At 48.6% G+C, this 22,895-nt stretch overlaps 4 protein-coding genes across 11 annotated transcripts; 3 read left to right on the top strand and 1 right to left on the bottom strand.

The window, feature by feature from the left end:
* Positions 1-41: 41 nt before the first annotated feature.
* atxn7l3b (ataxin 7 like 3b) lies at positions 42-3,087 on the top strand. 7 transcript variants are annotated; one of them, XM_086139081.1, is made up of 9 exons: positions 42-133; positions 606-672; positions 754-909; positions 966-1,098; positions 1,352-1,523; positions 1,830-1,930; positions 2,015-2,037; positions 2,166-2,211; positions 2,330-3,087. In XM_086139081.1, the coding sequence occupies exons 3-9, from the start codon at positions 787-789 to the stop codon at positions 2,407-2,409; spliced, it is 678 nt and encodes a 225-aa protein (XP_085995207.1). In that variant the 5' UTR covers positions 42-133; positions 606-672; positions 754-786; the 3' UTR covers positions 2,410-3,087. The 7 variants fall into 7 exon arrangements, with proteins under 7 accessions (XP_085995207.1, XP_085995205.1, XP_085995203.1 ...); XM_086139079.1 differs by having other exon boundaries at positions 51-133; positions 599-672; XM_086139077.1 differs by having other exon boundaries at positions 70-133; positions 516-672.
* Positions 3,088-3,556: 469 nt separating this feature from the next.
* On the top strand, positions 3,557-10,669 carry smarcd2 (SWI/SNF related BAF chromatin remodeling complex subunit D2). Of its 2 annotated transcripts, none has more exons than XM_086139075.1 (13): positions 3,557-4,051; positions 4,975-5,189; positions 6,095-6,137; positions 6,225-6,347; positions 6,630-6,749; positions 7,395-7,490; positions 8,305-8,406; positions 8,503-8,664; positions 8,765-8,862; positions 9,331-9,466; positions 9,528-9,650; positions 9,726-9,827; positions 9,907-10,669. In XM_086139075.1, exons 1-13 carry the CDS (start codon positions 3,899-3,901, stop codon positions 9,958-9,960), a joined length of 1,527 nt encoding a protein of 508 aa, XP_085995201.1. In that variant the 5' UTR covers positions 3,557-3,898; the 3' UTR covers positions 9,961-10,669. The 2 variants fall into 2 exon arrangements, with proteins under 2 accessions (XP_085995201.1, XP_085995202.1); XM_086139076.1 differs by having other exon boundaries at positions 3,559-4,051; positions 4,975-5,174.
* A 660-nt stretch (positions 10,670-11,329) lies between these two features.
* psmc5 (proteasome 26S subunit, ATPase 5) lies at positions 11,330-14,421 on the top strand. The gene is made up of 12 exons (XM_086138898.1): positions 11,330-11,372; positions 12,057-12,128; positions 12,190-12,259; positions 12,325-12,422; positions 12,504-12,560; positions 12,881-13,111; positions 13,192-13,318; positions 13,394-13,584; positions 13,691-13,789; positions 13,871-13,981; positions 14,058-14,144; positions 14,224-14,421. The coding sequence occupies exons 1-12, from the start codon at positions 11,349-11,351 to the stop codon at positions 14,275-14,277; spliced, it is 1,221 nt and encodes a 406-aa protein (XP_085995024.1). The 5' UTR covers positions 11,330-11,348; the 3' UTR covers positions 14,278-14,421.
* On the bottom strand, positions 14,422-21,144 carry LOC147189441 (MAGUK p55 subfamily member 3-like). Its single transcript, XM_086138897.1, is given in 18 exon segments — positions 14,422-14,910; positions 15,170-15,292; positions 15,755-15,863; positions 15,993-16,086; positions 16,261-16,341; positions 16,429-16,587; positions 16,869-16,898; positions 17,480-17,547; positions 17,874-18,070; positions 18,158-18,232; positions 18,307-18,392; positions 18,733-18,814; positions 18,925-19,062; positions 19,138-19,218; positions 19,304-19,395; positions 19,398-19,586; positions 19,655-19,788; positions 20,602-21,144. Coding segments are annotated over 18 exon segments (1,944 nt in total). The 5' UTR covers positions 20,625-21,144; the 3' UTR covers positions 14,422-14,727.
* Positions 21,145-22,895: the final 1,751 nt, after the last annotated feature.

Genomic DNA, 22,895 nt, shown 5'->3' with positions numbered 1-22,895 from the left:
GGGGCTCAGCGTTAACTTCTCGAGTGATGTCCCGACGTGACTGACCGACAGAAGGTGGCAAGCGAAGACGTCGCGCTGCGATCGATTGCTTCTGTCTGATTGAAGATCTAAAGATGGATGCCTGCCGCAATAGGTAAATAAACCCAATCAAGACATTTTACGCGATTGCTACGCACGCCCTGCTCACCGCAGACGCGTTTTAATCCACGGCGAGATGCTTGCAAAGCGGCGCGCGCGTGTTTTCACGAGATGTTGCGAAAGCAGCCGCCGCAATGCAGCGGCGTTGGCTTGAGCTACGGGGCACCACAAATCTCGACGGCGAAAGCCATTCCAGGGAGGCACCGACAAACACTTGGGAGTCGTATCCTTCACGTTAACACGGTGAATGCTACGTTCGAAACCCGTCGCGTTCTGTTAGCTCGATTAGCTCGTAAACCGCCTTGTTGGAAGCTGGCGTTCCCAATCCCCTCGCTTTCCTTTGTTTTGTTCTGCCTGCTTTTTTTTTTCCTCCAAAGGGGGGCGGAGGATATTTGAGGGTTCCATCCAGTCGATGCGCCGACGTCAACCTAACGTGCTTTTTAATGGTCTTCATCCTCAGCTTATAGACGTGGCAAGTGAAAGACCGGCGAGAGAGGGGAGCGCAAAGCCTCGCAAGTGATCTGACGTGCATTTGTGAGTATCTGGCAGTGCGTTCCATTCATGCGATCGAGAGCCGGTCGCGTCAACGTCAGCCTCCTCCACCAATCTCCGCAGCCCTGTTTTGGCCGAGGCTTGCTGAGCTGCAGCATGACCACAGCAGCGACGGCTCATCTGGTACTTGTGGCAAATGAAAATGGAGGAGGTTTCAATGTCCGGCCTGGACAACGGCAAGCTGGAGGTGCAGTTAACTTGGAGAACAATGCCGAGGGAGTGAGTGAGTGAGTGAGTGAGTTTCTCAGCGATGCTTGGTTTCCTGCCACCAACAGGGCCTAGCTCAGGACATCCTGTCTGACCTGGTGGAGGATGCTTGCCTGGGCCTTTGCTTCGAGGTGCACCGGGCTGTCAAGCAGGGTTATTTCTTTCTGGATGACACGGACCAAGAAAGCATGCGGGACTTTGGTGAGAATGCCGTGTAGATGCTTAGCGGTGACAACTGGCCTCTTGCAGAAGGATGTTATTAAATATGTAATGCTTATTATTTTGAAAACTTGATGTGCTTTAGAAAAAAAAAACGGAATGAAATTTCCTCCACAACCAATAATAGTGGAGTTGCCGCCTTCCAACGTTTGAGACTTTGGTGATGGTGCGTCTCCTCAATCCACATCTGACTCGACTGTCCCCCCCCCCCACCCCCCCGTGTCCAAATGTGAAGAAATTGTGGACCAGCCGGGCTTGGATGTGTTCGGCCAGGTTTACAACCAGTGGAAAAACAAAGAGTGCGTTTGTCCCAACTGCAGCCGAAGCATCGCCGCCTCGCGCTTTGCGCCGCACCTGGAGAAGTGCCTCGGCATGGGACGCAACAGCAGCCGCATCGCCAACCGCAGGTGAGGCCTCAAGAAGCAAACCACAGAGCAGGTCTTTTTGAAAACCTTTTTGTCAAGTCGTGACTGTTGCTTTTGCGAAAGCTCAAACAACAGTGCGGGCAGCATTATTAGGCGCCCTGTCCATTTTGGAGAAAATCAGAGACTTCTTAGGGTCGTGAAAATACGCTATCTTTGTCTTATGTTGTAATTTGTTGTTGAGTTGGAAAAAAATACCAATTTGAAAATAACCAATATCGTCCAATTATAACTGGTCGGGCCTAAATGATGATGTGCATGTGTCGTGGCACGTTCTTCCCGTTTTTCCAGAATAGTCACAGGTAACAACACCAACAACAAGTCCGAGAGCGACCAAGAAGACAACGACGACGTCAATGATAACGACTGGTCTTACGGGGCAGAAAAGAAAGGTGCCGCTTTTCTTATTTTTTATTTGCTTTCTAAATTGTATTACCTGCTGAAAGTGTTTTTTTTCCCCCGACTTACATCTACAGCCAAGAAAAGAAAAGCTGACAAGGTACGTTTCTCATTCTTATGTTTCTCATCTCTGTCTTCTGAGGCCGTGCCGTGTCAATTCAATTCAGACCTGGCAGCGGTACGATTCAAAACATTGAGCTCTGTGTCACTTGTTCCCCTCCACTTCAGAATCCAAATTCACCAAGAAGATCCAAATCCTTCAAGCATAAGAGCAGTAAGTTGAAATCGGCCTGAATGGATCATGCTGAAAAAAACCAAAAAAACAGACGGCTATCAAAAGCTAGCTGCAACGTAATGGTGTGCATTTTATTTTTGCATTTATTTCCCCACAGGCATGATGGGTCCTCGACGTCGCATGGACAACCAGGAAAGCCCGCGCATGTTGATGAAAGATGAGGCCTTCCCTCAGTAATGACACGTGGACAACCAGCAGTACTCGATTGTGGTGAAAGTATTGCCTTTTACAGTGGCTTGTACGACGACTACTGCTCAGACCTCCCACTTCGTACTTGACAGTTTGTTGTTGTTGTTTTTTTAACTACCCGAATCATCGTAAAGACACTGGCTTTTTAATCCTCTCCTCGCTGGAATTGCTGTCACGGTTATAATGAATCATTTGATGTATGATTTCACTACATATATCATGCAAAGTATTGTCAAAAAAGAAAAACTGAATTACGCAAGCAAGCGTTTGCGTATTTCAGCTGTGCATTTTCTTCCGGAAGAAAATAATGTCTAAGGGTCACATGACGTTTCAGACAATCACTAGCAATGGTTTGGCTTCTGTTTTCGCGCCTGTGTGTGTGCATGCGTGAGTTTGAAGGAGAAACAACTCACTCACCAACGAGTGCACATTTATTGAACAAGAAATTAATTGGTGGCGAAAGCAGGTGTCTTTTTTTTTTCTTTTTTGGGTGGGGGCGTACTTGAGTTTTAGGGTTCAAACATGTCTCATGTGTTTACAGTGTAAAAGGGTTGCACAAATCCTCAATTGTGATGTGATAGTGTAAATATTCCGATAGTTGAATTGCTGCTATCCTGGCTCAGTTTCTTTCATCCCTCTAGCATAATAAATGATTTGTTATTTGTCTTTTGCTTTTGGGCTCCAATACAACGGGGAAAATACTTTACTGCTGCTTAGATGCTAATAACCAACAGAGGGCGCTGTCGAACCGAAAAAAGGCCCATTCCAAAAACAATCTTAAGTGTTAATATACGTCTTCCACAAAAAATAATAATTTTTAATCGCGATAATTGTGCCGGTATGAATGATCAGAAAGCAGGGAATAGAGGCGAAATTTATTTTTTACGCCTCATTTGCAACGAGCTTCCGTAAACAGTATGGTGCTTTCAATTACTGCCTCGAAAACGCTTACTTTAAACTTATTGAACAGGTTTCTGATAAAAATGGTGGATGTATAAATTATGAAGGGCTATCGTAATGGCCAGGAAAATTAGCGGCGCTGAAAAAAGATGAAAACAGCAGAAAAAACAACAACATAAAACTATGCTTTGCTATGGGAGTGAGAGTGAAGCGCACAGGCTTTCCAAAATCCGATGTTTGTGAACACAGCAGCCGACAAAAGGAGATCTTTCCTTTAAAACGCTGGGGTAACGTCGCTAGTTGAAAATGTTCAGACTACCTCGGAAGGGGTCCAACATCCACCACGGCTCAGTGTTCGGATAAGAACAACTAGTAGTAAACAAGAACCTCGAAATTGGACGCGACTCGAGTAGGACCGCGCTTTTTTTGGGCTTTGTTTTGTTGTTGTTGACCTTACGCGCTGTCAAACCAAGTCACGGTAACGCAAACTTTAAAACTTCGAACTGACACGTTCACTCAACAGCAAGTACGTTGGAGCAAGTTTTTTTTCGTTTTCCCAGTAACTGGAAACCACTAAATGTCGACGAGGGGAAGCTTCGCGGGTCCGACCATGAGCCCCAGCCTGAGCCCGATGAATGTTGGACTGGCTGCCGGCTTGAGGATGCCCGGGATGCCGCCAACTGCGGCGGGATACCCCCGCTCCTTGAGCGGCGCACCGCAGTACACGCAGGTTCGTCTTTTTGCTTCGTTTTCTCATTTATATTCGGTTCGATTTTGCAGAGTAAAAGTTATCCGAACGTTTTTCTGTCCACGTTCAGAGATTGCTTTGAAAAATAGTTGTTTTTATAACGCTGAAGGCGAGGCACAAGCTGCGTGTCCCGTGCTGCTTCCGCATTTGAAAGGAACTAACTCAAACGGGGTTAGCGCACAATCATGAAGAAACTTTTTCAACCTTTTTTTTAATCGTTCAAAAGACTGTGGCTCTTTTGGTGGAAGTAAAAATAAAAGTTTAACACCAGCACCGTGTTGTCAGTGAGCCTTGCGGTTGTCATTTGGGTCAAGCAAACATGTGGGGCAATATCACCAAAAATGTCTCTTGGGTGCTTGCATCAGAATCGCTCAGTCATCATGAAAATGGAGCAGAAGAATGAAACGTTGAGGTCTTAGAAAGTGGCCAAATGCCGTGATAAGTCCCCTAAAATGTATTTCTTTCCATCTATACCACGTCTTCCAACTGCCCCTTAAGTGACCGTCTGACATGTTGTCTCCAATGGAGGTTGGAACAATGGCTCGGTGCAGAATAATGATCTACATTTAATGTTTTGTCATTTTCATCATAGTATGCCTGTAGTTGGATGTTGTCAAATATTGTCCACCCTTTTTGCAAGCCCCCGTAGTTCACCGTACTGTTTGCAAAGTATCCGTTTTCAAAAGCAGGGAGTAAAATGACAAAGTTGACAGAAATATCAAGACTCCAAGCACAGATACTCCTCAAAATTATTTGGAGCTGGTGGGGAAGTTAGAAGTCGTGGAAAACAAGTGTTACAATATCGTCATTTTCCCGTTCAAAATAAACATTCAATCATAAAGAGCCATTATTGTTTTTGTAGCTGATCGTCCTTCTAAAGCAACGCTTTTCCTTTACCCTGCCAGCGTCCCGGGATGCCACTCGGCAGAGTTGGGGGCCCAATGGGTTCGATGGGGGGGCACCATCCCGGTCCCTCATACGGCGGCGGCGGCATGCCCATGCGGCCCACCATGGGGCCCCCGACAACCCTGGACGCCTCGCGGAAGCGCTTATTTCATCACCACCACCACCAGCAGCAAGAGGCGCTGGGAGGCCACCGGCGCGGGTACGGACTGAAGAAGTGAGAGTGTGTGATGCAAGAAGAACTAACGGTTCTTAATAAATGTGATTGCCCAAGACAGACTGTGGAATTACAACAGACTTCTAAACTTCTCCTCGGTGTCATCGAAGTGACGCAATCAGGGCGGCGATCCAGAATGCCTCGCACTTCGGTATTCACATTGACACCCAGTAGAGCACAGCGTCGTCGTAATACGAGTCCGTCTATCAAGTCCAACCATCGAATCTATCGAGTGTTCATTTCCCTTGTCGTCTATCGGGAAAATGGAGGGAAATGCGCATCTCTCATTGAAAAGGAGAAAAGTTATCGACCTCAATCATTGCCCTGCTGTACACCACCATTTCGTGTTTGGATTCCACTAAGCTCATATCTCCATTGTGATGAGCTAGCAACGCCTAATAAGCAATCGGGCCGTAGCCAATTTCACAGAGCGACGTCCCTAATGTCCATTGCAGCCTGTTTGTCGAGCACTAAACAGCGACCGCATCTCCAAACAAACGGTCATCGCAGCGTCCCGTGACTGGAGACCGGTGGCTATTTTGGACTTGAAAGCGCTCTGCGATGCCACGCTCATAACCGCGGCGAGCCTTGAGGTGAGGCTGCGCTTGCAGTCTCCTCCACAATGAAGCTCTTTCATGGCCTGCCCAAGTCTCTGCGGAGAAGAATGAGTTGCGCCCGAAGCAACACTTTGGGAGTCTTCCGAGAATCCATGAACAGATTCATAAATAGGTGGAGCTGTGTCGTGAAGCGCAAATAATTGCCAGACCATTTACGTGTGATGGTTTTGCTAAACAATGATGTGTTGAACGAGTCATAGTGAAAAGTGAAATCATTTATCAAATGTTAGTTGGCAGTTGATGAGCATAATCATGTGGGCTTTTTTTTTTTTTTTTCTTCTTCATTAGGGCAAAAAGACGCAAGATGGCTGACAAGGTTCTCCCACAGAGAGTAAGAGACTTTTGTACCTCCGGGAATTTCTTCTGGGAATTGTCAGTGATTATTCTATAAAAGCGTACATCCGTGTTAACGCCGTAGATCCGCGACTTGGTGCCAGAGTCTCAGGCCTACATGGACCTCTTGGCCTTTGAGAGGAAACTGGATCAGACCATCGCCCGTAAGCGCATGGAGATACAGGAGGCTATAAAGAAGCCCATTATGGTATGCAACATCGCGGAGACATCACAGTATTCGAACACTTACTTAAGCTACAAATTGTATTCAGTGAACTCCATGATGACACCATTTATTTCTCGCTATATTTCAGCCATTTAAGGTTAGTGTCGCGTGCTGTAACTGACAGCGTCTTTATAACGGCTTCAACCCCCCCCCCCCCCTCAAAAACAAAAATCTGCTTGTAATTTCTCAACCTTCACTCTTGATTTAGCAGACGCCAGCTTGTCTCACAGCTCCGCTTTGTTTGTTTCCTTTCTGACGACGCAGCAAAAGCGCAAGCTGAGGATCTACATTTCCAACACGTACACCCCGTGCAAGCCCGAGGGCGAGGAGACAGAGAAGGTGTCCTCCTGGGAATTGCGAGTGGAGGGAAAACTTCTCGAAGAAGTAGGCCAATTCCACTGCAATCTCTTTTTGCCGGCGTCGTATTTCTGGGCCCCGTTGTTACGTCTCTCCTCGCCGCGGCCGGTCGGCTCGGCCGGCGCGTCCAGATGTGCGTCGAGCGCGCTCCGCGCCGGCGCGCGGGCCCTTGCGCTCGTTTTAAAAGGCGGGAATTGAAACCGCAGGCCCCTTACATACCGGGAGGCTGACACGCCTCTCCTCCCGCCATCAATTCCGGCACCACTGGCGGTGTCATCTGGGGCCACATGAAGGGGATGTTCAGGCACGCGGCTCGCAGGCCAGGGAGGATGTCAGAGAAGAAGTGAAAGAGGTCGTGTTGTGCAAACATGCTTCCACGGGGCTGGGGAGGGACCGTGCGCGCTCGCGGCTTTTTCTGTTTGTCTGCACTTTTTATGCTTCGCCGCCCCCAATTTGGTCAGCGCGCAGCAATGCAGCTGCAAACGCTGCAAGAACTGCAATTATAGAAACGGCAATGAACTCGTGCTTTATTTATATGACATTATCTTGCCAGTACAACAGCAAAACCTACACAGTTAGCTAGATAGATAGACCTTTATCTAGATCAACTCCATGTACGGTTATCTAGTGTTTTCTGTCTTGATGTTCTCTTCGGCGCTCTGTGTACCCCAGCCTGGCAAGCAGAAGAGGAAGTTCTCATCTTTCTTTAAGAGCCTGGTGATCGAGCTCGATAAGGAGCTCTACGGACCCGACAACCATTTGGTGGAGGTATGACATAACTTTGCAAGTATTCCACTTTGAATTCCAACATGTGGAGAGCAGCAATGCTTCTCGCCAGCCTGACTTGAACCGAAAGTGGAATTCAGCTGGAATCGTTAAAAGCCTTTTCGGGAACGGCCTTTGTTTGACGCGGTTCAGGCTCGGCGCTTGGGGATCTCCCATCCGGACGATGGCCTGACGCCATCAGGCCGAAGACATTTGATTACAAGACGTCAACGTTCAAGCGGGCCTTTTCAAAATGGCTACTGCCTTACTTTCCTCTGAACCCAGCTCCCAGCGTCAGTAAATGCACAAACAAATTGATGATAAGAAGAAACTAAAATAAAAGAAACTATGACGATTATATAAAAAAAAAAAAGTCTGGTTGACAGAAAGATTGAGCAAGCATGTTGTTGGTCTTGTGGTATTGTTCATTTCACCAATATAACCTTAAATGCTGTAGTACATGATTGCTGTTCTTCTTCTGTTCGCAAAGTCATTGAGAATGAATCAGCAGCACCTCTGGTGGTTGGAACCAAGTACTACATCTCCATCCACCATCAATTTCATCCAAGTGACAGAACGACCAATCATTTAATCGTCCGTAATCAATGGAAGTCATCAAATTTTCTTTTCTGCTCTACCTATAACATACATGGACAATCCTATGTTAATAGTTTTCACCCATGGACTCTTTTCATTTGGAATTGTGTTTAGTTTTATTTGCGTGTCAGTTCACTAGTTCTCGTCAACAAATGGACAGAATGAGACTTTTTGACGCTTGATACGGAATGTTATTTATTCAACATATTTCTTGTGTCAGTGGCACCGAATGCCCGCCACTCAGGAGACGGACGGTTTCCAGGTCAAAAGGCCCGGCGACGTCAACGTCAAATGCACCCTGCTGCTCATGCTCGACCACCAGGTGGGCGCGCTCCTTGGCGCCGCCACCTTTCTCATTCATCATTTTGAAAAAAATAAATGCTCAACAGTTTTTTCTCCCCCTCTTTTTTTTGCACAGCCGCCGCAGTACAAACTGGATCTGCGGCTGGCTCGGCTGCTGGGCGTGCACACGCAGACGCGGGCCAGCATCATGCAGGCTCTTTGGCTCTACATCAAGAACAACAAGCTGCAAGACAGCCACGAGAAGGAGTACATCAACTGCAATCACTATTTCAGAAAGGTCGGGCAAGAACGCGGCACCCAAGCGCGACTTGGACGGCCACCGCAGCTTGTTATTTCACCTCGAGTGTACTTTTCTTTACGTGTGTAATACCGATCAGATATTTGGCTGCAATCGCATGAGGTTCTCTGAGATTCCCATGAAACTGGCCGGGCTGCTCCAGCACCCCGACCCCATCGTCATCAATCACATGATCAGGTATGTTTGCTGGGATTGGAAGTTCTCTCTTGAGTCCAACATTTTTTTTGTTGGCTGTCACCGTTTTGATTTCTTGCTCTCGCCAAATATGAACCTCGATTGACCGTTACGATCTGCTGATTCGCGGTTTCAAGGTCAAGGTCATCTTCATTGTCAAATATGCTTTATGTATGGCATGCAGCATAGATGAAATTTCTTCCTCTCAATCCTCCTCAGTGCAAACGTGCTCTGCGTTTGGGATTTGTGAATCAGCGTAGCAAATTAACACTTGGCTATTTGCTCTTTGTATATTTGGCGCCATCTCTTGTCGTCTTGTTTTTTTCATTTGCGCATGTTTGCGAGAGATCCTGCTCTTAAACCATTTCCTCATATTGTGCGGGATTGCCAAATAGTGAATCGAATGACTGCCAATTATAGCGTTTGTGTGCACGTTTGCCCCATGCGTGATGTCCTTTGGCTTTTGTGCAGCGTGGACCCCACTGATCAGAAGAAGACGGCTTGCTATGACATCGACGTGGAGGTGGACGACCCGCTCAAGAGCCAAATGAGCAGCTTCTTGTCATCCACCACCAACCAGCAGGAAATCACCGCATTGGAGACCAAGGTCCACTTAACCGCCAAAGCTCTCCCGGGGAGAAAAAAAGCGTAACACTTTGCATTTTCAGATCCACGAGACCATCGAGTACATCAACCAGCTGAAGACCGAGAGAGACTTCATGTTGAGCTTCAGCAATAATCCTCAGGACTTCATCCAGGACTGGCTCAAATCTCAATGTCGAGATCTGAAGGTGAACATTGTGATTATTATCATTTTTCTCTAACCACAACACCCATTTTGTTGTTTAAACTTTTTCCCCCTCCAGGTGATGACAGATGTGACCGGAAATCCAGAAGAGGAGAGGAGGACTGAATTCTACCAGGCACCGTGGATGCCAGAAGCAGTCGGCAGATACGTGTACTCCAAAGTACGTCGGCGTGCCAAACAATTCAGCTCGGCGGTTGTACTTTTGAAATGACCTCCTCCCACCCCTCCTTTGCCTTCAGGTGCAGCAGAGAAGACAAGAGCTGGAGCAGGTTCTTGGGATCAGGCTCACCTAAAGAGTGAACGCGTTGTCTTAACTAAGATTGAGTCTAAATTCAAATGTTTACATGCCTTTCTGACATTCCTTAAATCAAGTATCATTCGCCCATTTGTTTAAAATGCTTTTTTTTTCTTTCCAAAATCCGAGATTGTTTGTCATTTTGAGCCGTTGACTTGTTTTGCATTTTTTGAAATGATTGTTTATGGTACTGTGTTTCTTACCGGCATGCTGCGTTCCAAATGTGGTGTCTGTTTACCTCTCATTATTTGCAAGCCATATCTTGTTGATCAAACGAAAGCATTTAAAGCCATTCCAAAATGTATACACAAAGGTATATTTTTATTCAGAGAATTGTGAATATAAACTCTGAAAGAGCAAAGTAATACTTTTCTTAGAGGTTTTTTTTTTTTTTTACCTTAAACTTCCTGAATGTTTTTTGAGTTACAACAAAAGGTTTGAAAAGTTTCATGTGTAGTTCATTTTACTTCGTTGCATGAACCGGCTCATCATTGAAATGCTTTTTTGTTGCACCGGGATCGCTTTCGCTTCCTTCAACATTCCATGTTCGCAGATGTGCCAAAACTGTTTAGAATGTAATGTTGGCGTGCTTTTTGCAAGGCGTTTAAAAATGTGCATGTTATTTTAAGGTCGAGCCAAGTTCTTTATCTTTTATACATGTGGGGAATTTTTAAAATAAACATAACGACAAATGTCCCAGGACTGCACCCGGTTTTCTGCTTTGTGACTGGCAAAGGAGCTGACGAGCCTGACGTTGCGCTATGAAGGTGCGTGTTGGGACAAGTCTGAGAGCTCAGGCGCTTCAACCGTTGAAACTGGTGGAGCAGGTCCTGCTTGGAGTTGTATTAATTAGATTACTTTTTAAAACGACCACACAAAAAATACACAATGAACACGGTATCAACATGTGTAACCATACAAAAGAATACTAATGGAAACTAGTAAAAAACATTTTCAGATTCAGAAAACGTTATTTATCCCCGTGGGGCAATTTGAGTTGTGCGGGAGCGGCTTATTATAGAGACAGAGCAAAGGAAAAACAGGATGAGAGGAGGGCTGTAGGCTTAGCACTGGAGGTCGTGGTTCTAGCAACAAAACAGTACAGTATTGCACATCAAGCAGTATTGCACAGTCAGGACACAGGAAATACAGTATTGCACATGAGTACACATAGCTATAATTGAATATAGAAAATGGATTGAGAGGTGAATTTAAAAGTGGGAGTGTTGAAGTATCCATTTGACGGGTGATTTACAATACTGTAGCTCTTATTTTGGGTTGCTTTTGACCAGTTGATGGCGCTGTAGGCATATCAGCTTCCGTTCACCTCGCAGGAAAGATATTTCAGGAAATGCGTCACTGCCGAACCGATGCCCGCTTTCCAAGATGGAGGGGGACGGCACTGACAATGTAGGTAGAGTTTCTGGCACTTTTGAACACTTTCGTCCGAAAATTGTCTTTAAACGTCGGTGGCGTTCTAATATTTATTTACTCTCGTCACTTCGAATAAATCAAAACTGGTATTTCGACTGTAGTTTATTGATTTTACTCGGCTTGGTTCCAAACAATGTTGATCCCGGTTTGCTGTATCATTGCGGCTAGGCTAGTTGACGAGTTAGCTAGCGCCGTGGCCACTTTGCGTCAATATCCGCATGTCTTTTTTGATAATGTAACCCTCAACATGTAGCCTATACGGCTTGCAAGTATATTTACTTGGCTTTCGTTGGCGCTGTTCGTCGGTCCGCTGGAAAGAGCACGAAGACAAGCGCTTTGCTTGTCGCTAACTCACTTTGCCTTCATTCGCATTACGTTTCGAAACATTTTCGGGATTTCCACTCGTTCGAATGTCACCATCACTCCATTTCTGTATTTGAAGACCTTCAATTAAGGCTCTTTCAAATGAGCAATAGAACTGTCAGGCCGAGCGCATGTGCATACTGGGCGTCCTGTATTGTCAGCCGTCAGTGACATCATTTTCTATCACTCTGGGTAATGATGTAATCCCTCAGTTGAAGCAATCCTTGCGAATAAAGGAACCCATCGAATATGATATACTGTCTAATCCTTGATTTATTCATGTCATTGTTTTTCCAGATGGAGATGGGCGAGAGTAAAGGTGGATCAGGTCTCCGCCAGTACTACTTATCGAAAATAGAAGAGTTGCAGGTAAACTGGTGTTATATTTCGCCCAATTTTGTCTCTTGAACCTCCTTTTCGTTTTCAACAGTTGACCGTGAACGAGAAGAGCCAGAATCTCAGACGACTGCAAGCGCAGAGAAATGAACTCAATGCTAAAGGTGCTCCCAAATCCTAATGATCATAATTTTAGTCATAATAATAATCCCAAATGTTTGTGTGTCAGTGCGTCTCCTCCGTGAGGAGCTGCAGTTGCTTCAGGAGCAAGGCTCCTACGTAGGAGAAGTGGTCAGGGTCATGGATAAAAAGAAAGTTTTGGTCAAGGTACGGGCGTGACATTTGGTACAAGAACACACTTAGCACACACAAGTAACGTGTATTTATTTTCCTTTTTATTCTTCTCAGGTGCACCCAGAAGGGAAATTTGTGGTTGACGTGGATAAGAACATTGACATCAATGACGTGAGTATTGTCAGTTTATCGTTTGCAGTACGTCATGTCAAATTTGGGATTTCAAACTGGGACACGCTGAAAAGATGAAAAAAAAAACACTATTAGCTTGTGCACTCGCCCAAAGCAAGAAGCGCGCACAGACTGGTGTGACATCACACACGGGCCAACAAGTTTGTTTACCGACGTTTTAAACAAACGCTATTCAGTCATTAAAGTTGCATTTGGCATTTACACACACACACACACACACTGTTAGCGAATACAAGACATCGTTGCCTGATTGGGCGGAGAAGGAGAAGCCGACTTTTCATTTGGCCCTTCTGTCCCAGGTGACCCCGAACTGCCGCGTGGCTCTTCGCAACGACAGTTACACGCTGCACAAGATCCTCCCCAACAAGGTGGACCCTCTGGTGTCCCTCATGATGGTGGAGAAGGTCCCCGACTCCACCTACGAGATGATCGGCGGGCTGGACAAGCAGATCAAGGAGATCAAGGAAGTCATCGAACTCCCCGTCAAGCACCCAGAACTTTTTGAAGCTCTGGGCATCGCGCAGCCCAAGGTGAAGGAACGCCCGGGGCGAGGTGGGGGCGTTCCAAATGGAGGGACCTTCTCTGACAGCGCGTTTGCCGCGGCTTTAAGGGCGTGCTGCTGTACGGACCTCCGGGGACGGGAAAGACCCTGCTTGCCAGAGCTGTGGCCCACCACACCGACTGCACCTTCATCCGGGTGTCGGGGTCCGAGCTGGTGCAAAAGTTCATTGGGGAAGGTGAGCGGCTAAGAACAAATATCGCCCGATAGGCTCCATTTCCGCGTGAAGCCGAGCGTGAATTGTGTCCCCAAGGTGCTCGGATGGTGCGCGAGCTGTTCGTCATGGCCCGGGAGCACGCGCCCTCCATCATCTTCATGGACGAAATCGACTCCATCGGCTCCTCTCGCTTGGAAGGGGGCTCGGGTGGTGACAGTGAGGTGCAGAGGACCATGTTGGAGCTGCTCAACCAGTTGGACGGCTTCGAGGCCACCAAGAACATCAAGGTGGCGCCCGCCGCCTGTTGGCTCACTCAGGGGGGGGGGGGGGGGGGGGGGGGGATTACACCGTTCTACCTTTTCTCGACGTGAACGCTTTCTGTACCGCCGGCAGGTCATCATGGCCACCAACCGTATCGACATCTTGGACTCGGCTCTCCTGAGGCCAGGAAGGATCGACAGGAAGATTGAATTCCCTCCTCCGAACGAAGAGGTAGCCGCTCTCCCACGTTACACTTGTGATGTTGCGCCATGACAACTTCATTTATTAGTTTTATTTAATGTTGTGGGTTAGGCTCGTCTGGACATCCTCAAGATTCACTCCCGCAAGATGAACCTGACGCGCGGCATCAACCTGAGGAAGATCGCCGAGCTCATGCCCGGAGCGTCGGGCGCCGAGGTTAAGGTGAGCGCTCGCTTCCTGACGTTTTGCGTGCATGCGCGCGCTGTGTTGTTGAAACGCGCGTTGTTGTTGTGTGAAGGGCGTGTGCACGGAGGCGGGCATGTACGCCCTGCGAGAGAGGAGAGTACACGTCACCCAGGAAGACTTTGAGATGGCTGTCGCAAAGGTGGGTCAACTTCTCTTGTGATGTTTCCCTTCTCAATCAACTTCTTTGGTCAACGTGTTCCTCGTGTTTTGGTTAACAGGTGATGCAGAAAGACAGCGAGAAGAACATGTCCATCAAGAAGCTGTGGAAGTAGCGCTCTCTTCTTTTGTGTTTGCGCACACAATGCAGCCTCACGTGTATATTTTCCCGGTTTTGTTCATGGTTCACTTTCTAATTGTTGCATTTGTCCTAGAATAAATAGATTGCTCACACCCCCAAAAAAAATACGTCTGAAAAGTTTTATCATCAACAGCAAACATTTAATGTGAGACAAGTAGCTGCCGCTGAGCATGTTGAACAATCTCTGCCAATGGAAAAGTGGAGCATCGTTTATTTGGCACTTGCAGCAAGTTGAAGATTTTGGAAAATTCCCATCTGGAACATTTCCCAAATTCCCCTCGGAACTGTACCGGATATTTTCCACCCTTTGGAATTCTCGCACGGTGCCGTCGCCGTTTACATCTGCGCTCGCGATCTCAGTCGATGCAGAGCCAACAAAACGCACCCAAGTGCGGACCGCTTGGCAAGTAGACGAAAATGAGGTCTAGGAGGGCCTGAGCCAGGACACGGGCACCCACTGGGGCTCCAGGCGCACCCGCTCCAGCACGGCGTGGAGCTCGGCCGCCGCGCCCAGCGGCTCCTCCTTGACCAGCACGTAATCCAGCCAGTGGCCGTAACGCCGCTCCATCTGCTCCGCTGACCGCCTCATGTCCTGGATGTCGCGCTCCTGCGCACAAGATCGGCCAGGAAGAATACAGGTGATGCATTTGATTACTCAAAAAAATGCCATTCATGCCTACAACTTGGGGGCGGGGACTTTTAGAGAGGGGGGGGGGAGTAAACAGTTGAACTCATCGAATCGCTTTCAAATGCACGGGCAGGTTTAAAGTGTCTTTGTCTGACCCCAACTCAATGATAAAGTTCAGCTGTTTGAATCGACCTTCCCCACCGGTCACTATGGAGACTTGCAAAAGGTCCGCACTCACGGTGACGGCGACGCTGACGAGCGAGGAACAGGAGCTGAGAGACTTGCTCTCGCTGTCAAAGACGGAGGGTCTCACAAAGACGACGTAGGGCTTGAACGCCGACGTGCGGAGAACCTGCAGTGCCTTCGGGCAAAACGTTGAAATAGATGAAGAGAGAAGATATGTCGAGAACGTATCATATACCAATTACAGTCAAACTTTGATTTAGCGTGAATGGTTGTTTGTCAGGCTTTACTTTGGCGATGCAGGTGAGAAAAGGAAGCAGGAAATTTTTAACTGAAGTCAACGTTGACATTTCATTTGAACGGAGACAACTTTTGTTTCACCCAGCTAGGCCTTTCTCGCCCCTCCCGCTGCTTGGGACCACTTCCGCGTGAGGCGCCGCAACGGTGGCGGCATGTTTGAAGGTAAGAGGTTTCTATATTGTTACAATAACGTGCGCATATCCGTCCCAAAAAATGTACCGGGTGTCTTTGGGCCTAAAAAAAAAAACCAAAAAGTGATTTAATTCAACCCCTGCGCGTTTAAATTGAGGTTCCACTGTCATGCCAACAAACAAAAAGAACTCCGAATCGCGACACCAACCTCCGGTTGCACGTCCACAAGGCAGATTTTATTCTCAAGCAGAATTCTGTGAATGGACTCCAAACTGGTGCCGTACAAATTCTCCTTATACTCCCCGTATTCAAGGAACCTGCAAGCGCAACAGGGAAGGCGGCGCCGTTTTTGCAAACTACAATGGCCGACCGACTGAAGCCAATCAAATTTCCGATCCATTAATCAATCGGCTCAAAGGCGGAGAGCTCTGCTGCGGCGGACTCACTTGCCCGCGTGGATGTCTGCCTCAAAAGCGGCTTTGGTGATGAAGTGGTACTCCACTCCCTCACGCTCGTGAATCTTCCTGGGTCGTGTGGTGTCTTGGATTGCACGTGCGCGCGCACACAAATGAAAACAAACCGAGAAAAAAGCGAAGAATAAGAAACAGACAAATGAATATGACCAAATGATGTATCGGATTTGAACGTGCGATTAAAAAATACATGTACTGTATATCTATTTTTTCTCCCTCTTGTTTTCTCGAGCGCACTCACGAGGCACAGCCAATCCGTAAAGTCGGGGATTGTCGGCGATCACCTTCTGTTTGAGCTCGGCGGCGCGACTTCCCAGGGATCCTGAACACAACACAGAGACGGCCGCCTCCGCCGCATTAGCCCGTCGCGAGAGCGCGGAGCGCCCGGGGCGGGCCGGACGCCACCCACCGAGCAGCACGATGAGACGAGGCCTCTCGCCGGGCCGGGACAGATAAAGCGCCACTTCCTCGTAGATCAGGAATTCGGCGCGATTGGCGTCGGGGGTGCGAGGCTCACTCGGAGAACTCTGCCGCTCCCTCTTGAGTCGGAAACTTCTGTGCAGGTCACCTGCGAGCAAATGACAGTTAGCCGACTCAACTCGGCTCGGAAATGTTATTTTTTGGGGGGGGGGGGAATGCTGCAATCCATTCCAGAGGTCACCGATGCGACGAGGCCACCCAAATTGCAATTCAAGGCCCCAATTTCAACCCTCAGCCCATTTTGTCCACTCTCTTCAATCCAAATGAGGGTCGGATGGCAGCATCGGTTGCAATCTGGCCCGCATTCAAGTGTCTCGAGATCCGCCCACTTGTGATGATTGAGCCATTGATTCAGTGACCCGTCCTCACCTCCGTCTTTTCCCCCAAGGTCGCCATCGTCTGTGGGGTGGAGCGAGCGGGAGGAGGAGGAGAGGAAGGTAGTGTGAATCCTCTTGCACACGGCACAGCGCAGCAGGTTCAGCACTGTGATGTCACATGACTCTGATTCTTGATTTTTACAGTGCCTTTTCTGTTTGCATTTTCAAATAAAGCGAGCAATAAATCACGGTGAGGCATACAACAACGAACCGCTACAGCTAGTAAATAATAATGAAAACAACTGTTAGGCGTAAATCCTTGTATTTTTCTTGTACCACATTCGAATGACGAGGTAAAAATGGACAGTTGACCTCTCTGATTCTCCAAATGTATCTTTCTGAATGGATTCCCAGCAGCACCTTTTGTTTGCGCGTCCCTTTTTCATTTAACGTGGCCCCAAAATTGGATTAGGGGATGACACGATAGATTGCGGAGATTAAAGAGCAATCCGCTGTTCTGTTTGCATAATCTGCCTTTATGCATCTCGTCGGTTTATGCTCGCAGGGTCGGGGGCGCCGCGGGCATCGATCTCATCAAAGTCGCTTGTCGGTTTGGGCTTAATTCAGGTAACGGCGGACAGGAGAGCGGCGATTAGGGCTTACGTGCGGCCACGTGTGAGGACGACGCGGCGCTTGGGAAGGAGCCCGTCTTCAGGCGGTATCGCAGACGCCTGTCGGAGCACAAATCGCAAATAACTCGACTGCGTTTCCGGAGCGCTTGAAAACAAGCGCCGCGCTATACAATGAAGCACGGAGCAGAGAAAAAAAAATCAATTTCATCCAACGATAAATTCGGAACAAAGACCGTATTCAGCAGAAAAACTCAATTAGCTAACGTTGCAATTGATCTTTACAATGGAACACATTAAGAAAGTCAATGAATAGACATGTCTATAGAAATTAGGGCAGGAAGTAGACATTCCGTTTTGTTTGTTTGTTTGTTTGTTTTTTAAAATGTGGTCACCGACTCCATAATGAAGCACAAGTGGGAGGCTACCTCTCCTGGAAGTGCGTGGAGGGGATGAGGGCGGCGCGCATGTTGCAGTCGCCCACTCTCTTGGCCTGCCACCAGGTGGCGTCTTCCTGGCTCACCACCTGTAGGATGTCCCCCCTTTTAAAAGGAAGCCCCGCCTCGTGACAGGGCGCGGCTCGGTCCTCAAAGGGCACGTAATCGAACAAAGCCCGCAGGTAGACCTGCCCAATGGAGGCGGTCAAGAAACAAAATTCAAATCAAGAGGATTCGGCCAACTTGACTTCACCTTCATTTGCAAAAGCGCTGACCCTGCTTTCCCTCGTCTTGTCCTCTTCAGCGACCGCCGGGATGATTTTCAAAGTAATGGAGCCCTGCGACTGGGACTGGCGGGAAACGAGGTCACCCCATCAAGCGCCGCTCTGGTCTTCAAAGTGGCGGGCGGTAACGCGGCATTTACCAGAATGTGACTTATTTCGTCCGGCCTTTTGTGAGCGATCGGGTTGCCGTTGACCTCGCGCAGCTCATCCCCCACGTGCACCAGACCTGGCAACGCAAGACACAAAAGGCTGTGACGTGAAATCTCACGGACTGCAAAGACCAACGCAAGCAAAGGCGCCATTTGGCCGCATGGCACGAAGTTGGTAACGTCTCCATGGAAACATCCAGGGGCGAGCCCCGTTTGGAATCTCCAAATATGCAATCTCGCGCCACTAATCTGGAGGCTTTAATCTCTGTTGACAGTTTGCGAAGCATTACACAACGTAATCTCCTCACTTGTGTGTCAGAGCGGACAAGGAAGTCGTGTTGCTGCAAAGTTGGGGTTGAAGGGGGGGGCCCCCCCCTTCCCCCAGCAAAAAAGGCAAAACATGTCGTGGCTCCTCACCGCTGCGGTCGGCCGCTCCCCCCCTCATGATCCGCGCCACGATGACGGCGCCGGTGGCCTCGTCGCGCCGGATTGTCGCGCCCTGGGTTGGGGGGGACGCCAACAGTCAAGTAAACACCAATCGGGGCAGAACTCCGTTTTCAAATTCTTTGAGGCCTAAATCGGACTGACGAGCCCACGTTTTGGTCTCACCAGAGGCTCCTTGTTCTTCACCAATCGGACGATCTTCACCGACTCCTCCTCCAGCTCGTCGTCGGCGTCCTCGGGCAAGGGGGGCAGCACCGGGTCAAAGTCCTTCTGGGCCACCGTGTCGTGGGCCGACAGCACGGCCTGGCGGGGCGGGGCGGGGCCCGAGCAAGTGACGGTAAGAGCCGCGCTTTGGGTCTTCTCGTGCCGCGTGCGTACCTTGAGGTGAGGGGTGCTGAGCAGAAGCAGCAGCTCTTTCTCATCCTCCTCCAGCAGCCCGTTCTGGAGCTCCTCTGTCAGCTGGCTCACAAATTCCAAATCATTATGGGCCAAGTGGGGAGAAAAAAAAGACCCAAAATGACAAGAAAGGGTGGGCCGCACTTACATCCTCCGCCAGGCAGGAGGCGCTGCGCAGGACCGGCGTCGGGCTCTGCTTCGCGTACTGCTTCAGTTTCTCATGGATCTGAGAGTTTCTGTTAGTGGCCCAAATTTCTTGCGCCGAGGCGCATATGAGAGGCGACTTACCTTCATGAGGTAGCTGATGCTCTTCTCACTGAAGACCTCTTTGAGGAAGCCCAGATCCTCCTTGTGGTTGGCATCGGGGTGCAGTTGAGAGGTGAGCAGGGCCAAAGTCTCGTGCAGATGGAACGGGTGACACGCAACGCCACCTTTCGTTTCAGTCAACAGCGTGGTTTGCGCTCACGGCGAACGTTCTCGGCACCTTGTGAGCTCCTACCTGTGTTTGCAGACGCCGCGGGCATGCTTGTCGGAATCATCCAAGGAGGCGAGGAGGGGGTCAGCAGGAAAGGAGGAGGGTCAACCGCCACGCCTCTGGCGAAGGTCGCTCCAATGGTGCCCGCCGATCCTCCACTTCAGTCCAAGGTGAAAAATGTCACACACGGCCGATTTTAAAACGTAGTCGTTAGTCGGCTGCATGCCATCGGTGGGCTTTGTCAACTTTGTCAACGCCATTCTGCACCTTCATCCACTAATATTCGAGACATATTATTTGACAATAGTGGAGGAGACTATTCGTTTTTCGCATGGTGTTCTCACGATGGACACAAGCTCAACAACAAGCCCTCTTCCAAGCGCTCATGACCATCTGCGGCGTTCATCTTCTGAGGTCGCTCGTGTCGCCCGCTCTGTATGATTGCGGGTTGAACTCGCAATGCAAAGGTGATTAAAGCGCGCTGGCCGGCGGCACCCCCCTCGCTAACCTCGAGCCGGCGGGTCACGTGATCGTCACTGATTGCACTTGTCGTCCATCCATCTGTCTGCTCTGCTCATCGACTCGATAACACGAGATAAAAATGTCCTTTCCATTGCTCAACGGTTGTGAGTATCCGTCGTTTGAATCGACTGCGTACTCTGCCGACGTGCCGCTTCTTCCTCCCTTCATCTGCGCGCTCACTCGAATTACAAGAGCTCTAAGCCAACGACATCCCCCCCCCCCCTTTTTTTCCCCACAACCGATCTCCCTTCCTGGCGAGCAGATGGCGCGTATTATCTCGCCTCCTTGATTTAAGATGGCATCGTTGGCACTCCTGGAAAACCGACACACGAGTGGTAGACTACGAGAGAAACCCGCCCGCCAATCGGACGAGGCATTGGCGCGAACGTCTGCGCAACATTCTCATTTAGGTTGTGTTGTGTTGGCAGGGTTGCCACGACGACCCTTACATGAATCCTGCTATTTTGGTCATTCCATATGAGGCAAGCAGCTGGATGGATCCTTGCGCTTTTCTTCCTCAACGAGACGGTTCAAAAACAACTTTGGCAATTGTGCCATGAGGAACAAAAATGAAATGTACTATCGCAGTAGTAAAAGTCAGTGGGCTGCATGACGAGGCCGGCGTCGTACATGGCGGCGGGCGCGCATCGGCGAATTCTCCCTGCGCGCACGCCACCCGTCTGCCAAGCTTATTTTGCCGCGGGGTGGTCGCCAGGACACAGAAAGGGCCGTCTGCCCGTCATGGTGTCAACGTGTGTCGTGTTGCGTACGCGTCGAAATCATTTGACCAGAAGGATGAAGGCTTGAAGTCGTTGCGTCGGCTGAGGGTCAGTCGAGTTGAACATGTTTGTGCTTGACTGACACTCAACAGGGTCCCCGGCCTTGCGTTAAAATTGCACACGTACGCGCACAAACATTTCGCCGGACGAACATTGCTGGAGACAGATGGAATGGGGCCAAGTCATCATTTCAGACATTTGGCCATCTGCCCATCACTGCGTGCGGGCGTGCGATATTTTTGCTGTTTTTTCCCCTATCTGTCTATCTGCCCTCTCTTCCATCTATCTGTTAGCGAAAATAGGAGCACATATTGGCAAGATAAAAATGTCATTGATATGGACTACAGTCTAGGATTTAATGATTTACTGGACCAAATATCAGCTCCCATATCTAAAACAAATACATCTCGTCATTGACGGCAATATTAATCAAAGGCAGTGATCTGCCAATGTTGAAATCATTTCGAAAAAAACAAACAAAAAGAATTTGCCATTTAAAAAAAAAAGTCACTTAAACCGAGAGTAACTGTTTTCTCGAACACGGACGGTAATGGAAATAAACATTTTGCATTCAAATGCAAGTAGCTCGTAAAATGAACTTCGGTACATGTTGGAAGTCAGCGCAAACAAAATCAAACAGACAACATTGGTCGGCTAGTGTTTGTTCGACGGAGCCATTTCCATAATGCACAATTACAAGTGTGGGAAATCAAATCGGAAAGAATGCGGCGGCGAGCAGATCAGGAAGACCGGAAGGCTCTTAAGAGGCTTACAAGAAGCAAGGAGACTTCCAAACACCTTCACCACACACAGCAGGGCGCAGGCTTGGAGCCAGCCAGCTTGTGGCAGGGAGGGCAGGCGAGCAGGCGGCCCGGGGTCTCTTTGGCAAGGCATTGCCAGATTTCACAGCCAAGGTTGTTGGTGGCTGGCCAAGCGTAAGAAGCTTTTGCACCCTCCAAACTCCCTTTGAGCATGTTAGGACGCCTTTGAACGATTGGGGGCATTCCATTAGGAGCATTAAATAATATCCAAGGAGAAAAATACGCATCATAAATACATAGTACAGTAATTAAATCGTGTCATCGAGCCTTAGTTTGAACTCAAGGTTGCTGACGCGAACGCTTCTGGAGTGAATTATTTTGCCTAATGCTTTAATTTATCCTCCTCCCAAAAATGCAATTTTTATATGATTCCCTGAATTACCGATCAGCAATTACTTTAATGTGGGCCGTCTAGTTTATAAATACATAGCGCTCTGTGTAAATTGACATGGTTTAAAATGAGCAAGTGAAAGTACAAATGAATATTTGTGCAAGTGCACCGGCTTCTCGTGATGAGCAGCAAACACGCGCAACATCGAAGATGCCTCACCTTGTTCCAGGCTCCTCTTTTTTCCTTCCTCTTTGCGCTCCTTCTCGTGGTCTCTTTTGTGTCTTTTATCTTCACCCTCTCTACGCCGGCGTTCACGCATGAGCTTTTATTTTATTTGCGCCCCTTTTGCCTCCTCTTTTCTCCTCCCATCTCGGCCGGGCGCCATTGTCATCGCCGCGACGCATTTAATGCCATCCTGTAAATTCTAATTTTGTGATATATCGAGCGAGCGGTCGTTTTGAAAAGCGATAGAATAACTCGATTTTTTTTAGGGCAGAACGAGCATTCCTATCAGGAAGAGTCACGAGAACTATGCTTCTTGGTCTTGTAATCTAACAACACGCGTGCATTTCCATAGGTAATTAAAATTGTAGCTATTTTTGGTCGCGCTTGAACGCATCATCGTGTAGCGTAAAATCAACTAGTTACTTTCACTTCCAAACCCGTATCTTCTTCTTCTTTTCCTTTCGGTTGCCTCATCTAACCCCGTTTTGTGGATCCTCTTCTCTCACACCAGCTACCTTCGTGTCCTCGTTCACTCCATCCATAAACCTCCTCTTTGTTCTTCCTCTCGGCCTCCTGCCTGGCCGTTC

The sequence above is a fragment of the Hippocampus guttulatus genome, chromosome 19, assembly GCF_054856545.1.
Source record: "Hippocampus guttulatus isolate MCC_2025c chromosome 19, RoL_Hgut_1.0, whole genome shotgun sequence".
In the NCBI taxonomy this organism is placed as follows: domain Eukaryota; kingdom Metazoa; phylum Chordata; class Actinopteri; order Syngnathiformes; family Syngnathidae; genus Hippocampus; species Hippocampus guttulatus.
The sequence above is the reverse complement of the archived record's forward strand: the minus strand, read 5'-3'. Positions and strand labels throughout refer to the sequence as shown.

Coding starts and splice junctions, on each gene's coding strand:
- atxn7l3b (XM_086139081.1), top strand. CDS start 787: ATGACCACAGCAGCGACGGCTCATCTGGTACTTGTGGCAAATGAAAAT. Junction 1,931..2,014: donor TTACGGGGCAGAAAAGAAAG/GTGCCGCTTTTC, acceptor TTACATCTACAG/CCAAGAAAAGAAAAGCTGAC. Junction 2,038..2,165: donor AGAAAAGAAAAGCTGACAAG/GTACGTTTCTCA, acceptor CCTCCACTTCAG/AATCCAAATTCACCAAGAAG.
- smarcd2 (XM_086139075.1), top strand. CDS start 3,899: ATGTCGACGAGGGGAAGCTTCGCGGGTCCGACCATGAGCCCCAGCCTG. Junction 7,491..8,304: donor CCGACAACCATTTGGTGGAG/GTATGACATAAC, acceptor TTCTTGTGTCAG/TGGCACCGAATGCCCGCCAC. Junction 9,651..9,725: donor CTCAATGTCGAGATCTGAAG/GTGAACATTGTG, acceptor TTCCCCCTCCAG/GTGATGACAGATGTGACCGG.
- psmc5 (XM_086138898.1), top strand. CDS start 11,349: ATGGAGGGGGACGGCACTGACAAT. Junction 13,790..13,870: donor TCCCTCCTCCGAACGAAGAG/GTAGCCGCTCTC, acceptor GTTGTGGGTTAG/GCTCGTCTGGACATCCTCAA. Junction 14,145..14,223: donor TTGAGATGGCTGTCGCAAAG/GTGGGTCAACTT, acceptor TTTGGTTAACAG/GTGATGCAGAAAGACAGCGA.